This window comes from Podarcis pityusensis (assembly GCF_964106645.2).
Source record: "Podarcis pityusensis genome assembly, chromosome: 8".
Taxonomy (NCBI): Eukaryota; Metazoa; Chordata; class Lepidosauria; order Squamata; family Lacertidae; genus Podarcis; species Podarcis pityusensis.
Genome location: NC_138033.1, coordinates 78,717,057 through 78,739,578, shown reverse-complemented (window position 1 = coordinate 78,739,578; position 22,522 = coordinate 78,717,057). Strand labels below are relative to the sequence as shown.

General features: G+C 47.6%; 1 protein-coding gene and 1 long non-coding RNA gene across 2 annotated transcripts; both read right to left on the bottom strand.

Annotated features, from left to right (window-relative positions):
- Positions 1-1,930: 1,930 nt before the first annotated feature.
- MICOS10 (mitochondrial contact site and cristae organizing system subunit 10) lies at positions 1,931-22,049 on the bottom strand. The gene is made up of 4 exons (XM_081018034.1): positions 21,938-22,049; positions 8,275-8,322; positions 5,791-5,900; positions 1,931-2,171 (listed from the first exon to the last, which is right to left on the bottom strand). Exons 1-4 carry the CDS (start codon positions 22,002-22,004, stop codon positions 2,163-2,165), a joined length of 234 nt encoding a protein of 77 aa, XP_080874160.1. The 5' UTR covers positions 22,005-22,049; the 3' UTR covers positions 1,931-2,162.
- Positions 7,392-8,268, bottom strand: LOC308483806. The gene is made up of 2 exons (XR_013989796.1): positions 8,037-8,268; positions 7,392-7,667 (listed from the first exon to the last, which is right to left on the bottom strand). It is a non-coding gene; the product is annotated as an uncharacterized lncRNA (long non-coding RNA).
- Positions 22,050-22,522: the final 473 nt, after the last annotated feature.

The window sequence follows — 22,522 nt, the reverse complement described above, 5'->3', positions numbered from 1 at the left end:
GGCATCTCCCTGCAGGGTTGGGAATGCCACCCCACCCCCTGCCGCCGTCTGAAACCCTGGGGAGCCACTGCCAGTCAGTGTAGACAGATTGATGAACCAAGGATCTGACTCAGCACAAGGAAAGCTTCTGATGATCCTTCTCAACATGCCATGATCAACTCAGCAGCACGGGAACTGGCCCTTCCCGAGACGGATCCACCAAAACGGCTTTCGTAGACGCAAAGGACCTCCTCCCAGAAAGCAGATGCTCTCTGCAGCTGATCTGTACTATTTCTATTCTGCCTCGGTCAGACCACACCTGGCGTCCTGTGCCCAGTTCTGGGCACCTGAATTTAAAGATATTGGCAAGCTGGAAAGTGTGCCAAGGAGGGCAACCAAGATGATCAAGGTTCTGGAAATTCAGGCTTATGAAGAACGGTTGAAGGAGTTGGGTATGTTCAGCCTGTGAAAGAGGAGACCGAGAGGAGATATGACAGCCAATATCTCAAGGGCGTCACAGGACAGATGGAGCAGGCTTGTTTTCTCCTGCTCTGGAGGGTAGGACTCGAACCCACGGCTTCAAGTTACAAGGAGATTCCGATGAAACATCAGGAATAACTTTCTGGCAGTAAGAGCTGTTTGGACAGCGGAGTGGCGGTGGTGGACTCTTCTTCCTTGGATGTTTTTAAGCAGAGCTTGGATGGCCATCTGTCAGGGATGCTTTAGCTGAGATTTCTGCATTGTAGGGGGCTGGACCAGATGACCCATGGGACTCCTTTCCACTCTGAAATTCTATGATTTTCCTAAAGGCAAAGTAATATTCCAGTGCTCATGATTCTGAATAAAGGGCTAGTTTAAACAAGAAGCTGCCTTGCAGTGAGCCGGGCCCTTGGTTCATCTAGTCTATCCTAACCAGCAGCAGCTCTCAAAGGTTTCAAATGGAGGACATTCCCAGCCCTACTTGGGAGATGCTGCTGGGACTGAACCTGGGACCTTCTGCATGCCAAGCAGGTGCTCTGCTACTAAGCTACAGCCCTCCCCTTAAGGAGCAAGAATATAAGCAGCTGCCTCATAGCAGTCGGACCCTCAACCCAACTAGCTTGGAACAGTCAATGCTGACAGGCGGCAGCAGCAGCAGCGACTCTCCGGGGTTTGGCAGAACTACGTCTCAGCCCTGTCTGGATGGCGGAGACTGAAATCGGGTGCCTTTGGCATACAGAGCGGGTCAGAACATCAGAAGAGTTCTGCAGGAACCAGGCCAATGGCTCATCTAGTCTGGCATCCTGCCCAACCGGATGGTGCCTGCCTGAGGGTCTCCTGCTGGCTTTGAACACAAGAGCTCGCTCCCCTCCTGCGACTTCCAGCCACTGGAAGCGGCCTCTGAACGTGTCAGTTGCTGCAATCACAAGTCACAAGAGCCCTGCTCTTGAACTCAGCTCCTGCTTCCCAGGCTCCCCTTCAGGGAACGTGGCTGGCCGCCATGAGAACAGGATGCCGGATTAGAAGTGTGTTTGCCCTGATCCCATGTCCTCCTGTTATTTGACACTGAGCTACAGGCCCCCATCTTCCTTCCCCATTGGTGCAGGACGCTGATGTCTCCAGCTAGAGGGCTAGACCCCACCCCCAGATCCTCTTCTATCTGCCTGCTCATTTATGAGTTTTGGTCTTTTTTCTTTAAAGACAGTCGCTGCTGCTAAAGGACATCTCCAGACTACAGCAGAGATAAAGAGGGTGATCTATGGGGTGGGGCTGCTTTCTTTAAACGCAAACTGTAAACTTCAGCGGGGGCTGATTGCAAGTGGGAGAGGAACAGAGGACAGCTGTCACGGGGGGGGGTGCCTTTCAAAGAGGAACTTAACCAGGTGGCCACAGCTGCTAGTTCAAACGGAAAAATAAGCCGTCCCACACATTCCCTTTCTACACACAGCAGACGGCGCAGGAGGCAAGGGGGTGGACTCTCGTTTTTATTTCACTTTCCAGAACAGCACCTTCCCCGTTTTCGTTTCCAAAAGAGGGATTACAAAAAAAACGATATTCGGTTCCAGGTGTCGCGGGAAAAAAGAGCAACGGGCCGAACGCTTCCAAAGGCCGTTGCCTCAAGGCCGGGACGCTTCGACCTTCCCGAGGACTTGCCAAGGTGCCGCTGATCCTCTGGCAAAAGAGAGGCGTGGGTCGGGCCTGCGTCATTGCTCCTGGTGGAAGGGGGAAAAAGGGCTTGCGGTTACTCATTTGGCCTTAGGGTTGCAGGTCTGTTCCTGCTGCAGAACTTTAACAGAGGAACATTAAAAGCCTGCTGGACCAGGCCAATGGCACAGCGGCCACCCAGACACTTCAGTGGGAAACCCACAAGCAGAACCCGAGCACAAGAGCCCTCTCCCCATCTCAGGTTTCCAGCAACTTTTGTTTGGAAGCCGTGCTGCCTCTGATAGTGGAGGCAGCGCATAGCCATTGTGGCTAATAGCCATTGACAGCCCTCTCCTCCCCATGGATTTGTCCAATCCTCTCTCACAGCCACCCAAGAGTTACCTTTATATGAGAAGAACTCCCGCTCTATAATAAATATTAATAATAATTTTTTATTTATACCACGCCCTCCCCGGCCAGAGCCGGGCTCAGGGCGGCTAACACCAATAAAAGTACAATAAAAACATCATATGGGGAGGACCGGACCAATTTAAAATACAGGTTAAAAATACAATTTAAAATGCAGCCCCATTTTAATAGTAGCCCATAGATCAAAACCATAAGGGGAGGGAAACATAAGGGTCAGACTGAGTCCAAACCAAAGGCCAGGCGGAACAGCTCTGTCTTGCAGGCCCTGCGGAAAGTTGTCAAGTCCCGCAGGGCCCTGGTCTCTTGTGACCACAGCTATCCCCCTCCCCTTAGATCCCTGACATGAGGACTCCCTGGTCTCCAAGCACATAAGGGGAAATGGATCCCTGCGTCCAGGAAGTCTCAGTTTTAAGGAAAGGTGCTGTTGTGCTACAGCTGCCTTTGCAAAGACACACTCAAAAGCCTACAGAGCCAAATGCCTGGTGGCATTTCAGTAGAGCATGAGACTCTTAACCTCGGAGTTGTGGGTTCGACCCTCACGTCGGGCAGGGGGTTGGACTAGATGACCCTCATGGTCCCTTCCAACTCTACAATTCTATGATAAGAGCAAAAGAATACATTTTTTCTCCCTGCTCCTCCACAATTTGAAGAAAAAGAAGTGCTAATATATGTTTGTGTGTGTGTGACACAGAAACATAGAATTGTAGAGCTGGGATCCTTATCAACTCCTTCCTTCTGCTCCCATATAGACAGTAATTAGTTTTTTTTAGAAAGCAATAGGTTTTATGGAATGTAACAGATGCTGTAAACAGTGAATATAATATCTGAAGATCAAGAGAGTTCGTATTAGGTCGTTTGAGGGAGGGTGATGGAGGGGATAATGAATTTCTATTGTTTAGCTCTCTGTTTGCATTGATTATACCTGCAGTAACAAATTGTAATTCTATTTTTTACATAAAACAATCCCCCCCAAAAGTATTATGTACACCAAGCCCCGACATTAAGCGACATACAGTTGAGTGCACAGTTACAACTTGCCATACTAGAGGGCTTATTCATGCCCAAGGCTGTTCTGCGATTTGCTCCTCCATAAGAGAGGTTTTGTGCGTTTGTGGGAGGAAGAGAAACCACGAATAGAGTCTGTTATAAACTTTATACGGCCGTTTCGCAACATTGCGGGAAGCATGACGCAGTTTTGATGTGGACAGCTGAGTGGTCTGGAGGCCTCAATTCTTCGGGGGGGGGATGGTGAGGCTGCTAGATGGGTCTCTCCCCCCACCCCACTCCACCTATACCAGTCATCAAATTGGAATTAGCAACTTCTTCTCCCATCTGGAAGAAAGCCACAACCAACACTGGCTGGGAGTTAAGTCATCAAACTAATTAGCACTGACGGTGTGCAAGGCCAGACAATTGAGGGCTGGACTGAGAGGTGGGCAGAATGTAGCTTAGAATCAACTGGCAGATCTCTGGATAAATGTGCAATCGAAGGCAGCAAGGTTTCTGAATTTCAGTTGATGGGAAACACAAGTGGGGAGGGTTGCTGTTGCATTCAGGTCCTGTCTGCAGGCTTCCCAGAGGTATCACTAATCACTGAGAGAAAAGGATGCTAGACGAAAATGCTCTTCAATTCTAACAATAAGACTTTTGCACCAGGCTCTGGTTGGTAAATCTTGGGGTTCTAGCAAAAAAAAAAGGCAGGCAAGCACGAAGCGTGCCAATTTCCAAGGGGGGGGGGGGGAAGCAATTGCCAAAGAAAATTCAAGGGAGAATTAGGTGGCAGGAAACCTGCAAGCAAGAAAGGCTAAGTTGGCTCAAGGGTGGTTTGGCTGAGAGGATGAGGAAAGAGAGAAGCAAAGGGAAAGGGGGTTTGGTAAATCAACAAGGGGGGGTGTAACCCCACTCTTGGCTGAGTAGGCCAGGAAGCTCTTGCAACCAAGCCCCATAGCTGTACTCTGGTTACATTCCCAGACTTATATCAGAAGAGAGAGCACTTCAGAGCCCCCTTGCCAAAGAAAAGTGGCTGAACTAGATCTTACACGCTGGGGCTCAACTGAGACCAGGGTTTCCTGCTGCACCGTGGGAAAATGGCTGAATCAGAAACTGGGTTGTATCCAACTAAGTTAGAACAGGCTCACTGAAATGAATGAACCTAAATCAGGTCTGCCCATTAACTTCAATGGGTCTGTTCTGAGTAGGGCTAGCACTAGATGCAACTCCCCAATCCACAACTTTCATAGTTCTAGTTGAGGGCTTAAATAAAGACCAGGGTTTCTCACCCACTACAGGCGTGAAATTTATCCCCCAATTATTGCTGTTGCAAACGATCACGTTGACCACCTAGCACTCTTTTAAACTTTATGTATAATTGTCACAGACTTCTACTCTCTTAATTTTTGTGACCATTTGGTTCCACTGGTTACAATCGCCCCACCCCAAAGAGCCGTGTGCATTTCTGCCAAATGTGCAGAGCATTCGACTCCAGCATGTGAAAACCTTTGCTGCAAGACATCCGTTTGTTTTCAAAAACAACAGTGTCCCATGGCCCTTTTTTAAGACGGCCGTCTGCTAGACCCACAAACCTCATACTCTCAACTGCACTGGTTGTTAAGTTAAAAGGGGGGGGGGGGATCTGGAAGGCTACCCACTTTCCCCTGAGTTTAATATTTAATTATAAAAATATTTATATGATTCTATGATTTGTATACTGCTGTGCCATAAAAAACATCAAAGTGGTTTAAAGCAATAAAAACAGAGAACCATACAATAAAAACGTAAAGAAGTTAAAAACAGGGCATCAATTAACCACTGTGGAAACAGGTATTCTTGTTTGCCCGAATAGGCCTGGCAGAATAGAAAGGTTTTCAGCAGGCATTTAAAAGTTGGCACAGAAGGTGCCTGCTATGCTTTTAGGAATTACTCCCTACCCCAGACCAAGCAAATACCTATAAGGTCACATCTTAAGCACATTTAAGAGACTCTAAACTGTCATGGTTCCCCAAAAGAATTCTGGGAAGCGTAGTTAGCAGTTAACAAACTACAGTCCCCAGGATCTTTTGGGGAAGTTTAAGTGGTATTTGTTGTTGTTTAGTCGTGTCCAACTCTTTGTGACCCCATGGACCAGAGCATGCCAGGCACTTCTGTCTTCCACTGCCTCCCGCAGTTTGGTCAAACTCATGCTAGTAGCTTAGAGAATACTGTCTTTTAATGTATTATGTGGATGCGACCGAAGAGAGGAGTTCTCAAAAGCAGACTCACTTTGACAAACCGCCCGTGGAGAAGGTAAGGAGACCGGAAGTCATGCTGGCAGTTTGAATAAGCCATTCCTAAGCCCATTCCCGACCCGAGAGTGATGGGCCACGTCTTCCCTGCAACAAAAGAAGGTGGAAGGAAAGAGAGGGAGGGAAAGAGAGAAAGAACAGAGATGGAAGAACAATGGGAATGTCACTATGAAATGTGGCCCGAATCAAGGTCCAGATAATTCGCAATGCTTCAACGAAACAAGAAATTCTGCAAGGGCATCAATGATAGCTGGTATAGCAGCACAGTGAGAGGTTAATGGACTGAACTCTGAATGGGGAAGTTCTCGGATCAAAACTGTTATGGGCCCACTGGTGGGTCCTAGGCAAGCGACTCTCAGGCTTAATTCTGAAACAGGGGCATATTACTGAAAGGGATTTGCCTTATAGCAGAAATGGCCCTCCAGGCCTTGCTAAGTGGCCCCTGGAATTCTCCCCAGTTCTGTGCCCCATCAATGGCCCACTTGCCACTCTTGAGTGCTTTTGCCTAGCTAGAATATGTCCTTGAAATGGGACTCTTGCTTGCCTGAATAGAGAGGCATTTGGGGAGGGAGGCTGCAGAAGCCTCAGGCTGGCCTACTAGTTAAGAGATGAAAGCCATCGATTGCTCTGTCCACATTTGCACCTAGCCCTGCCCACTATTGACATGTGCTTTCCGCCCCCCCCCCCCGAAGACTGCCAGTGAAGGAATGGGGCACTTGGGCTGATAAAAGGTTCCACACCCCCACCTTGCAGGGCTGCTGTAGGGATTGTAACTAGGTGGCACATGCAGACCACCATAACAAAATTATTATTCGTTTATTTCATTGATTGCATTGTATTTATATCCCACCTTTTTCTCCAAGGAGATCAAGGTGGCATACATGCCCCCCTCCCAATTTTTTTACTCCCCAAAGCCAGTGTTTGAAACTCCCATTGTTTTAGGCGCATTTTGCAACAGGGAATTTTATTAGCGCGAGCAGTTTCTGAGCTCTGGGTGCAGCGCTGAGCCTAAGATTTCAGATTAAAACTGCAGAATGGAAGGAAAGGAGGACCCTTTTCTTCCTCCCCACTTCCAGTCACTCTCCCTCCCCTGGTAAGGAAATAGGAGGAGGGAAGTGGCTCCACTGACCTCTGGCTTGGCCCACCTCCCCCCCACTGACAGCAGCCGACCCCTGACAGATTGCCCCCTCCAAAGGCGGCGAAGCAAGGGGAGGTTCCTCACCCTGGTTATAAAGAAATCCTCTTTCCACAGCTACCAGGTTGATCTTTTCAAGTGGCTCATCTCTGTTTGCAAATCCTAAAAACCTGCACCCCACCCTATCCCACAAAATGCATGGTGGAGTAAAACCTGTTTTAAAAATGGGTCACGGTGCTGGGCTTGGGGGTGGGGGGAAACACACAGATGGGCTCCACAGTGCTTGTTGTTTTTAAACAGAAGGAAGTTATTGCATAAATATATATTAAAAATGTTTATCAAGCTGCAAATGGCTGCTGAAAAGGGCTCTTCCCGTGTGCTCAAATCCCATCCTGATGTCAACAAGGCAGCTTTTATTTAGAGAAAGCAAATACCGCAGTACGTTGTGAGGAGGATCTTTATTTAGAAGGGGCTACTAAACCTGCCTTTGAAACTTAGGCTGCAAAATACACATAAGAGTTACTAACACATCACTGGTCATCCCTAACACTGTGGCTGTGCTGGCTGGGGGGGGGGGGCCTCACAGGAGTTGGGGCTTCCAGCAACCACTGGAGAGCCACCAGGTTGGGGAAATGGTTGAACTCGCCCAGTATTTCCAACTCTGGTCAGCAGTGGAGCTCCAGGATCTCAGGCACAGAAGTGTCTTCGTCATCAGCTGCCTAAAGGTAAAGGTAAAGGTACCCCTGACCATTACATCCAGTCATGGCTGACTCTGGGGTTGCGGCGCTCACCTCGCTTTATTGGCCGAGGGAGCCGGTGTACAGCTTCCGGGTCATGTGGCCAGCATGACTAAGCCGCTTCTGGAGAATCAGAGCAGCACACAGAAACGCCGTTTACCTTCCCGCCGCAGCAGTATCTATTTATCTACTTGCACTTTGACGTGCTTTTGAACTGCTAGGTGGGCAGGAGCAGGGACCGAGCAACAGGAGCTCACCCCGTCGCGGGGATTCGAACCGCTGACCTTCTGATCGGCAAGTCCTAGGCTCTGTGGTTTAACCCACAGCACCAAACACGTCCCTGTCAGCTGCCTACCTGATCTTTATAATGGGAGGTGCTGGGGACTGAATCTGGGACCTTTCACATGCAAACAAAGTACTCTACCGCTAAGCTATGGGTCCCTGCTGCCCTGCCATCTTCTTTGGCTGGCCAATATCCAAAAGCATAAAGGGAGGGATGGTGGCACAAGGTCCCCTCAGAATGGATGTCAGGAAGACAAGCACCTGGAGCGGAAGCGGGGTATGCACCTGGGAGCTACCCATCACTTACTTTTGAAGAAGATGACCGAGAAGACGACGCCCAACCCAAAGCCAGCACCTGCAAGAGGAAGGAAAGAGTTAACGGAGCCTGCCAGGCCTCCCCACATGCCCACAAGGGAACAATACTATTCATTGCAGGGCATAAGAAGATGCTGCTGGATGGAGCCAATAGCCCATCTAGTCCAGCATCCTGTTCTCACAGTGGCCAATCAGATGCTCCAGTGGGAAACCCACAAGCAAGACCCAAATGCAAGAGCCCTCTCCCCTCCCATGGTTTCCAGTGACTGGTATGCAGAACCACTGATGCCTCCAGCTGTGTAGGTAGAGCATAGCCATTGTGTCTAGTAACCATCAATAGCCTTAATCTTACGGAATCTGCCCAATTCTCCAAGATGGTGGCCATCACTGCCTCTCCCTTTCTTTCTTTTTTTAAAAAAGTGCACAAAAGCACAGCAACAGAAGGAAAAGGCTTATTAGCTTCTACTAGCAGAGACGGCAGGGACTGAAACCACGACCTTTTACATGCAAAGAAAGAGTGCCTACCGTTTTGCTACAGGCCTCCTAGGGATGCCCGATGCCAAATCGGGCCATTGGCCAAGCTAGCCCAGTACTTGCTCTGCTTGCCAAAGGGTTCCCCAGGCCTTCTACCCAAGACTGAGCCACGGGACCTTCTACACACAGAGCATGTGCTCCTTCAGCCCTGAGCTACGGTCCCTGGCAAGCACGGCACATCTCGCTCTGGATTTAAACCTGGAGGCAGCGGACAGCTTTCAGAAATGTTCTCCAGATATTGATGGGCCCCTAAAATGGTCTATGGGGCGCTAACTCAGCCCTGCGTCAACAGGATGGGGTCGCCTGCAAGGCCAGTTTATTCCTAAGTCAAGTGGCCCGGAGCCATCTCGGAGGAAAATTGCTTCCTTTGCGGTCTCCCCGTCCTCTAGTGCTCATCGTGGCTTGGGAAGGTGGGAACCAAAGGGGGGGCCCTTTGCTCTGCTTTTATTCCCTGTCTGCTTGTTTTCCTTGTAAGTGAGAGCTTTCATCTTTTATTGTTATGAAGTTAAAGACTGGCCTGGAGGTGCTGGTCTTTAGTGGAAACAGCTGCCTGCTGCAGTCCCTCAATGTCCCCTCGGTCAGGTGGGAGGCCCTTCGGAGCAGCGCCTAGCCCTCTTAAAAGGAAATTGACCGTGCAAGGCCCCAAACCGACATGGTTGGTTTATTGTTCATGGCAGCTGTAAAGCAAACACACTCTGCCCATGCTCTGGAACACTGTCATGTCCCGAGGCTAAGCACTGGCACCCCCTCCTGCAGTAGAGTCCCAAGCTCCATCTATATGTCAACGTAAGCCATAGATTTGGATTTGGAAGAAGATACCACAGATCAATACAGTGTGTGGATTTTGCAGGAAGTTCTTCCTGAGATTTTATTTAGATGATATCTTACACAGCTTAGGTTAAGCTGAATCTGTTACGGGAACTCATTTGTTTATCTTGGCAGCGGGGCACAGGGCAGACAAGATCTGAAATCATATTTAGATGGTGCGCCCCAGGATTGTGAGATACTGCAAGCTGATTCCTGGCAAGATAGAAGAGATGACAGGATATTATCATAAAGATGATTAAGGAAAGCCCTGCTGGGTCAGGCAGTCCAGAATGACATTTTCACCAGATGCCCCAAAGCACCGGTTCTCAACCTGTGGGTCCCCAGAAGTTGTTGGACTACAACTCCCATCATCCCTGAGCTCTGGCCTTGCTAGCCAGGAGTGATGGGAGTTGTAGTTCAACAACATCTGGGGACCCACAGGTTGAGAAAGGCTACCTCAAAGGGAAACCTGCAAGCTGGATTCGAGCACCAGAGCACTCTCCCCTCCTGTAGTTTCCAGCAGAAGCATTGCTCCTTCCAACCATGGAGGGAGCGCATAGTCATCGCCTTCCTCACATTCCAGAACATTTTGACTGGTGTGATTGGATTCTGCAACCAGTGTTACCACACAGCTAGAAGCATGATTTTTGTGGGTTTGTAATTTTAAAATTAGAAAATAAATTTAATTTTAAAAAGATGCCCGGGGGGCGGCAGGGCGCACCTAGAGTTTGTAGTCAAGCAGGCATCAAGGCACGAATGACTGTTAGCAACAACCGATGTCTCCCCACCCTACTCCAGCTTCCCCATGGAACAGCTGGTGTTGGGGGGGTATGTATGGAGAGGGTGTTTATGCTATTAAACCCAAATTACCATCTGCACAGATCCATCAAAAGCACAAACTGTTTGGCCTCCTTGACCCGAGGCTCACACAAACTCCTTCCCTTGCTACACACTGCCTTTCCTTTCTTTCTCGAGTACCACTGCTGGAAATCAGGCTGTTTAGAGAAAATAATTATTTCAACACGCAGAACTGGGGGGAGCGGGGGGGGGGGGTGATGAGATGGGCGTTTGCTCAAACTGTCCAGCTCAGCAAGTCATGCTGCGGTCCAGGCTTAGACTTCCTGCTCAAGGATGGTTTCTCTCTTTCCCCCTCTGCCAACTTAAACAAGTTAGCTAATCAATGAGAAATGGGAGATGAACTGTGCATCACGCGAACACCGACCTTTAAACAGTTGCTTCTGTTACCATTTTCCATCCTGTTAGGGAAAAACCAATGTCCGATGATTGCCCAGAATACGATAACCACAGAGCTTGGGGGAGGAGACAACTAGATCATTCTAAGTAGATCAAACTGGTGCCCTCCAGATGAGTGAGGAGTGAACATAAGAGCCTGCAGAACACAGACATCATGGCTAGTAGCCATCGATAACCTTATCCTCCACGAATAGATTCAGAGCAAGATATCATCTAAATAATATTCTTGACCATGGGCGGTGTTGGGTGGGGCTGATGAGAGCTGTAGCCCAGCAACATCTACAAGGGCACAGGGTTGGTGAAGGCTGGATCGGGTGAGGAAGATGTGCTGGATTCAATAAAGGGGCAGCTTCTTATGGGAATGGCCCCACAGCTCTGGGGCAGAGGCTGTGAGGGTCAGGCAACTTTGGTAGATTTTCAAGAATGTCCTATCCAGCTTTCCACTGCAACCTGGAGGGCCGTAAAGACTGATGTCACATGCCAAGGGTTATAATGGAGGGCACCGCCAGTCTTTATTGAGAAGAAAATGCGGCAAATGTTCCCCCCTCCCCTGTCTGCCCAACCAGCTGCTCAGTTCAAATAATTTCTATCTAGGACAATTCTGGCCTGCAATTCAACAGACACACACACCAAATTCAAAGCACAAACAGGAATTAAGATCTATGAAACTGTTGCTGTGGACAGTTCTTCATCCAACCAGAAGGTTGTTGTGGTTCTGTGGTCATCTCCTTAATGTCGCCAAGAAAGCAAAGGGGAGTTTGAGTCAATCTTTCGAAGCCGTGTGTGTCCAACCCCACTGGGGGTTTTCCTAGACACAAACACTGCTGGAACAAATGAGTCTCATCCAAGTGAAGTCCCTAGAGGTGAAATGGCCAAGTTGCCAGTTTGGTTATGGACGGTACTGTACAAAGGGACCAGCAAAGAGGCAAAAAGCCACACCAGCCGATGGCTTTTGCCGTTTTGGGGAGCTGCACGGTCAATTTCCTTTTAAGAGGGCAAGGCGCTGCTCCAGAAGGCCCTCCCACCTGACCGAGGGGACATCGAGGGACTGCAGCAGGCAGCTGTTTCCACTAAAGACCGGCACCTCCAAGCCAGCCTTTAACTTCATAACAATAAAAGATGAAAGCTCCCACTTACAAGGAAAACAAACGGACAGGGGATAAAAGCCAAATATCTTGCAGTCTCAGACCCCCTCCTGCTTCTCCCTCCCTCCCTTCAGAGCCAGGAAAGGCAAAAGAGGAGGGGAAGACTCAAGGAAAGTGGTTTTCTTCTTTGAGATGTCTTCAGCCACTTGGCCTGGAGGAAATGGGCCTTCCGGGCAACCCCATCCAATTGGCCCGGCACTGAGTTAGGGCCTCACACACCTTTTGTGGGTCCCATCAATGAATGGGGAATGTTCCTGAACGAAACATGCTGAACTTTACCAACTTGGTGCCCTCCGGATGTTTTGGAGTACAATTCCCAGCCAGCACATTGGGAGAGCCTCAAATTGAATTTTGAAATCAGTTCAGCCAGGCCGTAACTTCTTTCCTCAATCCTTGGGGAGGCAGGAACTGTGCTTTTGTTCCCCACCCACCCCATGCCAAATGCCAATCTTCTCTGCCACAGCTAATTTAACCCCCAATTTTTACTCTGTTGCACCATCTGTAAGTACAGTGGTACCTCGCAAGACGAATGCCTCGCAAGACAAAAAACTCGCTAGACGAAAGGGTTTTTTGTTTTTTGAGCTGCTTCGCAAGACGATTTTCCCTATGGGCTTGCTTCGCAAGATGGAAACGTCTTGCAAGTTTGTTTCCTTTTTCTTAACACCGTTAATACAGTTGCGACTTGACTTCGAGGAGCAACTCATAGAACGCGGTGTGGTAGCCTTTTTTGAGGTTTTTAAAGACTTCGGTGATTTTTGAAGCTTTTCCAAAACTTTCCCGACACCGTGCTTCGCAAGACTAAAAAAATCGCAAGACGACAAAACTCGCGGAACGAATTAATTTCGTCTTGTGAGGCACCACTGTATTGCAAATGGAGCAATGACACAGAAAGATGAATTACATCCAAAGTTTTTCCCCAAACCAAAGGCACATGCTACACTAGCCATTGCCATATACAATGTTATTCCAATTTCATAAAAATTGGGTTTTTCTTTTAAGGCCTCTTGTCAATTCACCCCTTTCCTCCCACCTCTTCAAAAAATAAAAGATAGAAGACCCTTTTCCAATAGCTGCAATCCTGCCAAATGTCAGGTTTGCGGAGGCAATTACTCTACATTCTTTTAATATAAGCACTGGCCAAATAGACGTTATCACCTGGCCATATTTTAATGCAGACAAGTGAGATTTGCAACAAAATCATGCAGTTTTATCCTTCACCAAGGTGCTGCTGCTACTCAGTGTTCTAGAAAGCCAGTTTTGCCCTCTTCCAGTACACTCCATTCTGCTCTTTCCCCCACCATAATTTTTCCTTTACAACTGAAATTCAACATCCCTTGGCTGCTAAGTTTACTGCTTTGTACTGGGCTATTTGGGAGGAAGGTTGCCCCTTGGGGTTTCCTTTATAAAATATGTCTTGCAATTGATGGCATTCATGGTTCTCCCTCTCATTTAATCCCTCCAACAACCCTGTGATGTAATTTAGGCTGAGAGGCAGTGACTGGCCCCAAGGTCACACCCAGTGCGCTTCTTTGCCAGGTGGAGATTTGAACCCTGGTCTCCCAGGTCTTACTCCAACACTCTAATCACTGCAAATCTTGGGGTCCCCCCTGAGCATGCAGATATCTCCTTTCTCTCTTTCTCTCTCTCTCTCCCCCCATCCCTGCATTTGCCACCAAAACTGGCTCTTCATATAGTTCTGATCAGCTTGACACTGATTTGGTCTTCCAAATCAGTCAAGTTCTGGAGACAGAAGGGCTATTTTGAAGTCTAATCCTAATCCCTCAGAGTCACCATGTATTTTCCAGTTTGGAGACTTATGCCAGCTAGTCGGAATTGGGTTTGAGAATGGAAGGAATACAGGGGCACAGGCAATTTCCCAGACTCTCTGCTCCAGCTTCAGACTTCAAAGCAACCCGCAGTATTATTTCACTCCCACAGAACCCATCCTCAAAGCTTTCCTTCTCCCCAGGCATCGGACCCCCACAGCCACAGCTGTTGGGAAGCCAGACAACACCCCCCTTTATTGTCCCCCACTTATCCCACCGCTTATTAGCTCAACAGATGCTGAATAAGACTTCTCCTAATTACCTTCCAGCCACCTACAAGAAGAGAACAGATTGGTCTCTTAAGAACCTAAGAAAAGCCTGCTGGCTCAGGCCAATGGCTCATTAATAATAATAATAATAATAATAATAATAATAATAATTTATTTTTATTTATACCCCACCCATCTGGCTGGGCTTCCCCAGCCACTCTGGACAGCTTTCAACAAAATATTAAAATACAGTAATGCATCAAACATTAAAAGCTTCCCTAAACAGGGCTGCCTTCAGATGTCCAGCATCCTGTTCTCACAGTGGCCGACCCAAACCTGGAAGCTCCATTTAGCTAATGTTGCCATATTTCAAAATGTGAAAATCCTTTGCTCAAGGTTGTTTTCCCGGACATTTCCGTCTGAGTACTGCTTAAGGGGGCTGAATAATTCCAGACGTATGGCAACCCTACATTTAGCTCTTATGACGTTACGCCATGAACCTGCCCAATGTCTATCTGAGTGGTTATCTCTGACTACAGAAGCAGAAAATCCCCTAAATTATAAACTGCAGGAAACTACAATCGAAGGTCAAGTTGATCACCTCACCACCCTCAAAAGAAAATCCTTATAATTTAAAAAGCTGTATTTTGAAAGGAATATTTAATAGTTTGAAGTGTTTTATTCCAAGATGTCAAAACAAACAAAGGATTAGAGACGAAAGGCACATTAGTGTCTTCCGGAGAGGAGCGGGCAATTTATGAACTTGCAGGCCATTGCCAGTTCATGTACAGGCGTGGCTCTACATGACAACATGGCTTGCAAAGGAGTGGGTGCCCAGAAGGGAGCCATCAGATATGCCTTCCTGGAAAGGAGCAGCTTTCTCGTAGTCACTTGCCCAGCGACAAGTGGATTAAAGCGCCTTAGATCACTTCCTTCATTTAATTGTTTCAAAACCCACCACTATGACAACTTCAAAACAGGCCAACTTCACTGCTTTTGAAGGATGAGGAAGGGCTGTTTCAGCTCGCAGCTCCTTTTGTGGAAGTGGAGTGGAATTGTGCCCACCCGGAAAAACAGCCCGCCTCCCAGCAGTGGCATTGCCGCTGCTGAACAGGGATGTGTTCAGCATACGTAACAGGGATGCCTTTCACATCACACTTCATCAGCAGAAGCGATCAAGTTCACTTCCCACCTCCAGTTATAACAGCAAAACAGGAGAGTTTTTCTCCAAGGCTCCTGATAAGCTGAAACTTATCCTGGGTAGGAACTGGAGGCAAAGAGGGTTGTATCAAACAACAGAGTAGACTCATTGAAATTAATGGGCATAGCTTACCAAGGCGCATTCATTTCAATGGGTCCACTCCACTCTGAGTAGCATTAACATGAGATACAACCCAGAGTTTTCAGGCCAAATAAGGTTTGGTGTGTTAGCCCTACTCAGAGTCGGAGTAGACTCATAGAAATTAAAGCACTCAGGCCCACCAATTCCAGTGGGTCTACTGTGGGTAGGACTAAGATTGGACATAACCCTTTCCTTTAAAAAAAACAAAAAACCCTCTGCAGGCACTTTGCACCTGCCCCAGTAGCAGCTTACCAGAAAGAGCAGCAAACGATACGGCAAATCAAGCACACACAACACTTTTTTCAGAGTTAGATGCCTGAAATTTAGATGTATCCCCATACATAGAACGGTATACATCTGTAAAGCATGTTCTTGTGGATCACTTTATAAGAACATGTTTTACAGATATATACCGTTCTATGTATGGGAATACAGATTTTCATAGTGTATTTTCAGGATACTCTGGGGAAATCATAAAAAATTGTTTCATTGCCTTGTTGTTTGTTTTCCTGAAGTTTTTGCAAGTCATGTTTTGCTTTAAAAAACAAAACTAAAAACATTTGTTGAATAACTATATGGACTTTTATTTATAAATGGCTTTACATCTTAAGGATTTATCAGGCCTGCATGTTTGGATTCAGCAAAAAAGGAAATCAGAAAGTGTTCCCAGAGAATCATGTGGGCCCTGGTGGGTTTGGAATGCCACTGTCAACTAGGCAAAGCTCATTTATGCTTACCTCTGCAACTGCGGCCCTGGCTCTGTGCGTACATGTCATTAATTCCTGATACATGTGAAATAAGCATCACTGCTCCCTTTCACGCTCTGGGCCAAGTGCCTGTGCCTAAACACGACTCTGGCCCAGTTCAAGCAGGCGGTGAGAAACTCCCGCTGGGAAACCTCTGGCAGGGCTTCGGTTGGGAAAAATTGAGTCAATTGCCTTGCGCAATCCTCAGAACAAGGCGTGTGTTCAGTTCAAGCAAGAGCTGGGGGCATGCACACCGACAGGGGATCTACATGCTCCTCTGCAGCAGTTTATTGTGAGGGCAGCCTACAAACCCAAGATCTTTCCCCTGCTTATGAGCATAGGACATAAGAGGAGCCTGCAGGATCAGGCCAATGGTGCATCTAGTCCAGGCTCCTGTTCTCACAGCGGCCAAGCCAATGCCTGTGGGAAACCCTCAAGCAGGATGAGGGCAACAGCGTCAGATGCTGAATGGTTCCCTCATTGGCACAACAGGCCCCATCTCTCAATGGTTCCCTCATTATTGCAGCCTCACACAGAGGCAAGATCATCCGACTGTTTGCCACTGCTGTGGACTAATCAACCAGTATTCAGAAGTACTGCTGTCTCTGACTGTGAAGGCAGAACATAACCATCATGGCTAGTTACTATATCAGATACTCTACCAGGTGAGACTACTGATCCATCTTGAACCGGTGTGGGCAAGTTTTGGCCCTGCGGATGTTACTGAACTACAACTCCCAGCCTCAGCAAGGATGTAATGAGAGTTGTGGTTAAGAAGCATCTAGAGCAGGCTTCCTCAAACTCGGCCCTCCAGATGTTTTGAGACTACAATTCCCATCATCCCTGACCACTGGTTCTGCTAGCTAGGGATCATGGGAGTTGTAGGCCGAAAACATCTGGAGGGCCGAGTTTGAGGAAGCTTGATTTAGAAAGCCAAAGGTTCCCCATCCTTGATATAAAACACCATCAAGATAGCACGTCTCTTTATGAAGATCTGCAAAAGGCTACTTCTTCTTAAGCTGTCTGCAGCAAAAACAGAAAAGAGGTGGGTGGGTAGCAAGGGGCAAACAAAGGCAAATGCAGTACTTAAGCTTGGTTACTGGTGGGGATGAGGAGTAAGGTGTTAAACCAAATACCTTGTAGTAGGAGGAACAGCTGCAGTACCAGCCACAAATACCGGTAAGTCAAATGCTGACTTTTTAAATGGGACAGCTTCACATTGATGCAAGCTCTCACATTTCACAGAAGTCTTCATCGCTCCACCTTACTGTGAACTCTGTGAAACCCAATAGCTTACACGCATGCACATCTAACTCAGCAGCCTTGAAATTTGCTGTGCACAAAGAGGCTCACCAAACCCACTTCTCAAGAAGCAGAAGTATGACTATATATGCAATATATAAGCTCTTCTGCTTACCTGTTTAAGAAAGCTGGAGGGGCCAGACAGGTTGTCACCAACCAAGCATCCAGAGATCTCCAAATGGTCGCAATTGGGCCTGTGCCAATTGCAAAATGAGCCTTAGGGGATTTTGGGCACTGACCCACAGGCACTTTGTTGTGTGATTATGCTTTGTTTTAAAGAAGAATGAATGTGGAATTGCTCTAAGCTCTGACAATATCCATCAATACTTTGTAGATGGTTTATGAGAGGATTACAACAACTTCATGAAGGGGAAGTCTTATCAACCACTAAACTGTCCCTCCATCTTCCGATGCAATTTACCTATGACTGTCAGGTGCTAGGGACAAACATGGGCCACAGTTCAGTGGAAGAGCACCTGTACTGTACGCAGAAGGCCCCAGGTTCAATTCCCATCATCTCCAGGTAGGCTGGGAATGTTCCGTCTGAAATCTTGGAGAGCTGCTGTCAGTCAACATGGACAGCACTACCCTAGATAAAGCAGTTGACTCAGTCAAAGGCAGCTTCCTATGTGTTCTAAAGAAGGGCCATAGTTCAGTGGTGGGGTACCCGCTTTGCATTCAGAAGGTCCTGGGTTCAAATCTCCAAGAGGAAGGGAAAAGAGTCCTGTCTGAGACCCTGATGTGACAGTCAGTGTACTGTGCTAGATGGACCAATGCTCTGTCTTGGAAGAAGGCAGCTTTCTATCTTCCTAAGGATAGCCGATGCCTCCATACTCTCCTTGTGGGCTTTTTGGAGGCATCTAGTGGGCCACTGCTATGAACAGGATGCTGGACCAGAGATGGTTTCTCTTTAGCCTGATCCAGCAAGATTCTACTTAGGTTGTTTATCAACCCAGAAACCTTCTTATCACATCCTCAATCCCTCTTACGAAGCATGAGACACCTGCTCATTTAAAATCAAATTAATACCTGCCCAGAAGAAGCCAGAGGAGAAGAAAATTGCAACAGCAAGCACAAATCCGATTATTAACTCATTTGCAATTCAAACTGGATCATTGTTATTTCTTCTTGCTCTTCTTATCCACTCCACTTGCATGTAAACAAGTCTTATAACACAAAACTTAAAAGCACTTTCTCCCGGTATGGGAACGGGGGAGTTGGCGGCAAACAGAAACCTCAAAACCGCAGCCAACTCTGGGCGCAATATTACTGGGAACATGTTGCACAACTCTCATTTCAAAGGGGTTCATGCGAGGTTTTCGGTGTAGGAGTGCAGGAGAATCAAGACACATCGGGGGGCGGCCACCCTCCAACTTTGGGAAAGAGGGCAAAGTCCCAACCTCTTTTCACTAATGCTCATCAGTGACAACAAAAACAAATCAACTGAGTGACCCCCAAAGCATAACCAAGCCTGGATATGAGCACGCCAAAGATTGGGCGAAGGACACTTATTATATAGAATTTGTGGCTTCCAATGCAGATTGGCTGAGCTGACATGATGGCATAGAATGTTCACAAACTTCCTAAGTGCTCAAGGAAGGGGAAATATTTTAATTTGGCTGGGATTAATATGATCACACAGGTCCTAAAGACAGTAATAGCTTTGCAGGGCAGGTCAAAGACTGGAAAGAAATCCCAAGAGGCAGCCAAGCTAAGAAAACCTTTTGACAAGATGGAGGTGATAGGAACCAGAGGCAAGAAGGGGCTGGTGGGGAATCAATTTTCCACATTAGTCTGAACTCATTCTCTGCTTGTACTAAGCTAGTAATTAAGTTCAGCTATTCCCAACTATTGCTTCCTTGTGTCTCAACACAGACCCACCCCTTCAGGTCTCCATTTCACACCCATCAGTAGAGCCTGACTGCTGGATCAGGCCAAGGCCCAACTAGTACAGCATCCTGTTCTCACAGAGGCCTACCAAAGGCCTATAAGCAGGATACGAGAGCAACTGCCTTCTCTATCACCTACTGTGAGATGGGTTAGGCTAAATGCGATCCGCCCAAGGCAGAACTTCATAGCTGAGTTGGTATTTGAACCCAGATCTTCCCAGCAGAAATCCAACATACACACCGTCTACTGCACCAACATGGATCTCAGTTAGGCAGGTTCCTCCTCACATCACACCGCAGAAGAATTCCCAAATTCTCATCAACACCTCAGTCTCCTGCAAACTAAGTTCTACTCAGAGTAGGTCCCCTGAAATAAGTGAACTTGGTTAGTCACAGTTATTAGTTTCAATGGGTTTACTCTAGTAGAACTCACATACAACCCATTCACATTGGATGTCTTCCCATTCCTGTGCCTCAGGTGGTCACCTTTTTGTTTGACAGATGTGCATGTTTAACAGGTGTGGGTCAGGCAGAAACTCCATGGGGAAAACCTCTCCCCAGTAGGTAGGTGTGTCCCCCAGATCAAACTTCACACTTGCAGTAAACTTGTTATTGTTAGGTGACCTTAGAAAAGCAACTCCCCTTTCACCCCTAAAACTGCAATATTGGGATAACACTGGACTACCTCACAGGCTTGTTGTAAAGCATTACAACAAGAGAATGTTAGGTGAAGCACTTTTTGAAATTCTGAAAGCTCTATGAATGGTGACTACTAGGTAGCAAAATGATTTGTCACTGTGAGACAGGGGTCTCTCTCATACATCACAAAGAATCCTCCAACTTTAGTCATACAGTGTATCCCCTGCAAAACCTTTGTCAAAGACATCCTGGTTGTTCAGTGTCAGAGGGGTTCAAATCCCCACTCAGTCATGAAGCTCACTGGGTGACCTTGGGCCAGTCACTGCCTCTCAGACTAACCTACCTCACACAAGGTTGTTGTGAGGATTAAATGGGGGCTGGTATGTATGTCAATGTGAGCTCCTTGGAGAAAAAGATGGGATATAAATGCAATGCAACAAATAAAATAAATATAGGAAAGCCGGGGCACCACTGTGGTTGGAAGTGAACTCACCCCCTACCATCAATAACCTGCAATGGCCCTATCAACTAGGAATTGGGAGTGGTAGCTAAAATATAACACCACAGATCTACAGTTATTAGTTTTGATTTCACCTCTGCCAAGCCCAAGGGCAAACCAGGTGGCTTTAGGCAAATCACTCTCACAGCATTATCCGCACCCCCACCATACAGGACTGATACAACAACTGCTGTGATGGTGTGTTCAAACGGCTAAATATTACAGAAGCGATACATATATTGCTGTTATTTTGTAATTGAACGTTACTGCCACTCTTGCAGGCGGCAGAAGCTCAAAGTCTTTCCCAGACTGGATCACCTACAATCCTTTTATATGGATGTGCTGGGAATTGAACATGTGATGTCTGCCATGCAAAGCAGGCGCTCAACCAATGAACTATGCCTCCACTAGACCTTTAAACACACCCAGACAGCATGATTCTTGTTACTGCTGAAGAAGATAATCCTGCATTTTAGAAGTTTAACTGCAGCGAAAGCTATTCAGCAGACAAAACACAATGAAACATTATTGGTGGCTCCACAGCTATTCAGTTCCTACACACAAACTTTGACTGCCTCCAGTGACAGGCCGTTTGAAGGATAGCACTGTATGGTCCAAGTGGATAACATAGCTGCCAGGGTCAGCTCTATACTATACCACATTTCCCAGACAAAAATAGGGACACAGCACCATGGACCCCCCCATAAAGCAGCTATAAACACTGGCAGTTTTATTCACAATATTTCTGAACACTGTTATCTCCTCAAGGCAGCAGCAAACAACACAATATAGGGGGTTGCACCTTCTGAAGACTGGCTCCTGAGAAGTCAGCTGCAGGGTTTGGGTGGGCTTCAAAATTGCTTTTGGGAAAACTTTTGAAATTGATGTAAAAACTTGCTGCCCAACTCCCATGGGACTCAGAGTCCCCTAAGTCCATGATCGGTCAGAGAAGAATGAATGGAGGCAGGATCCGGTGGAAAGCAAGGGAGATATTTATTTTTCTGTTGCAACAGAGTTTCCTCCCCTTCTTTCAGGAAGAAAGGTCTGCGATGAGGGGGGCAAGATATTTTATATATATATATATATACTCCCTGCGATTGCTTTTGAAAAGCAGGCTGCCGTATTTAAGAATTTGGTGTGTGTTTTTAAGTGGGTTGCAATGTTTTGGATGCATTGCAACTCCTTTTAAAAAATGCCTTTGAAAACTGCGTGCGTGCATAAATAACTTATCCCTGAAGCACGACGATTTATTGGCAAGCCAGGCACCGACCCTTGAATCCTAAGGACATAGCTGCTAAATGCACGAGGCCTCACGCCAGGCGAGGATAACCTGAGTAGGGCCTTAGAGCAAGGGCTGTCCCTTCCTTAACCCAGGTCTTCCTTCCCCCTCAGCACCACACCGTAAACACAGGGCGAGCCCCCTCCCGCTCCCTATTCCACAGCTCCCACCCTCGCCCCCTTACCCAGCTTGACGGCGGAGTCAGCCAAGCACCGGTCCCACTTCCTGCCCAAGTCACCCTCCGACGCCATCTTGGCCACCGCCTCCTGCTCCCTCCGCGAGCTGCCACTCAGCCTTCCCGCCCGCCTCCTTAGGCGTAAGTCTCGCGAGAGGTACCGCTGCTGTAGCTGACAGCGGGCAGCTCTCGCGAGTGTCCAAAGGAGTTGAAGGGAGGGGACGAAAGAGGATTTCCGCTTCCGCGGCCTCAGCTTCTGCTGCCCCACCCGGCAGAGCTGGCTCCCGTTGCCAAGGGTAACCTGGGGTAACCTTAGCAACCTGGGCCGGAGGCTTGACCTTGGGGCGGAAACCGGCTAGGCCCGAAAGAGAAAGGCTAGGATGAAGGACGCATCCGAGGCTGCAGGCCTCGCTTATTGTAATCTGCGGGCATCTTCCTCTCCAGAAGGCCCCCGTGCCCTTCAGCCCGTCAGTTTTGTGTGGTGTTTACAAACTCCCTTTCCAACGATATGAATGTAAATGCAGCTCAAAAACAAACCCACCATGTTACTTTGGTTACTTTGTTGGGCAAGGGCATAGGGTGGTTCTGGGTTCA

What these genes read in the sequence shown, in the direction of transcription:
- MICOS10 (XM_081018034.1), bottom strand. Translation starts at nt 22,004, where the DNA reads ATGGCGTCGGAGGGTGACTTGGGCAGGAAGTGGGACCGGTGCTTGGCT. An exon ending in TGACTCCGCCGTCAAGCTGG is followed by an intron (nt 8,323 to 21,937) that starts GTAAGGGGGCGA and finishes TTCCTCTTGCAG; the next exon opens with GTGCTGGCTTTGGGTTGGGC. An exon ending in CTCGGTCATCTTCTTCAAAA is followed by an intron (nt 5,901 to 8,274) that starts GTAAGTGATGGG and finishes CTTTTGTTGCAG; the next exon opens with GGAAGACGTGGCCCATCACT.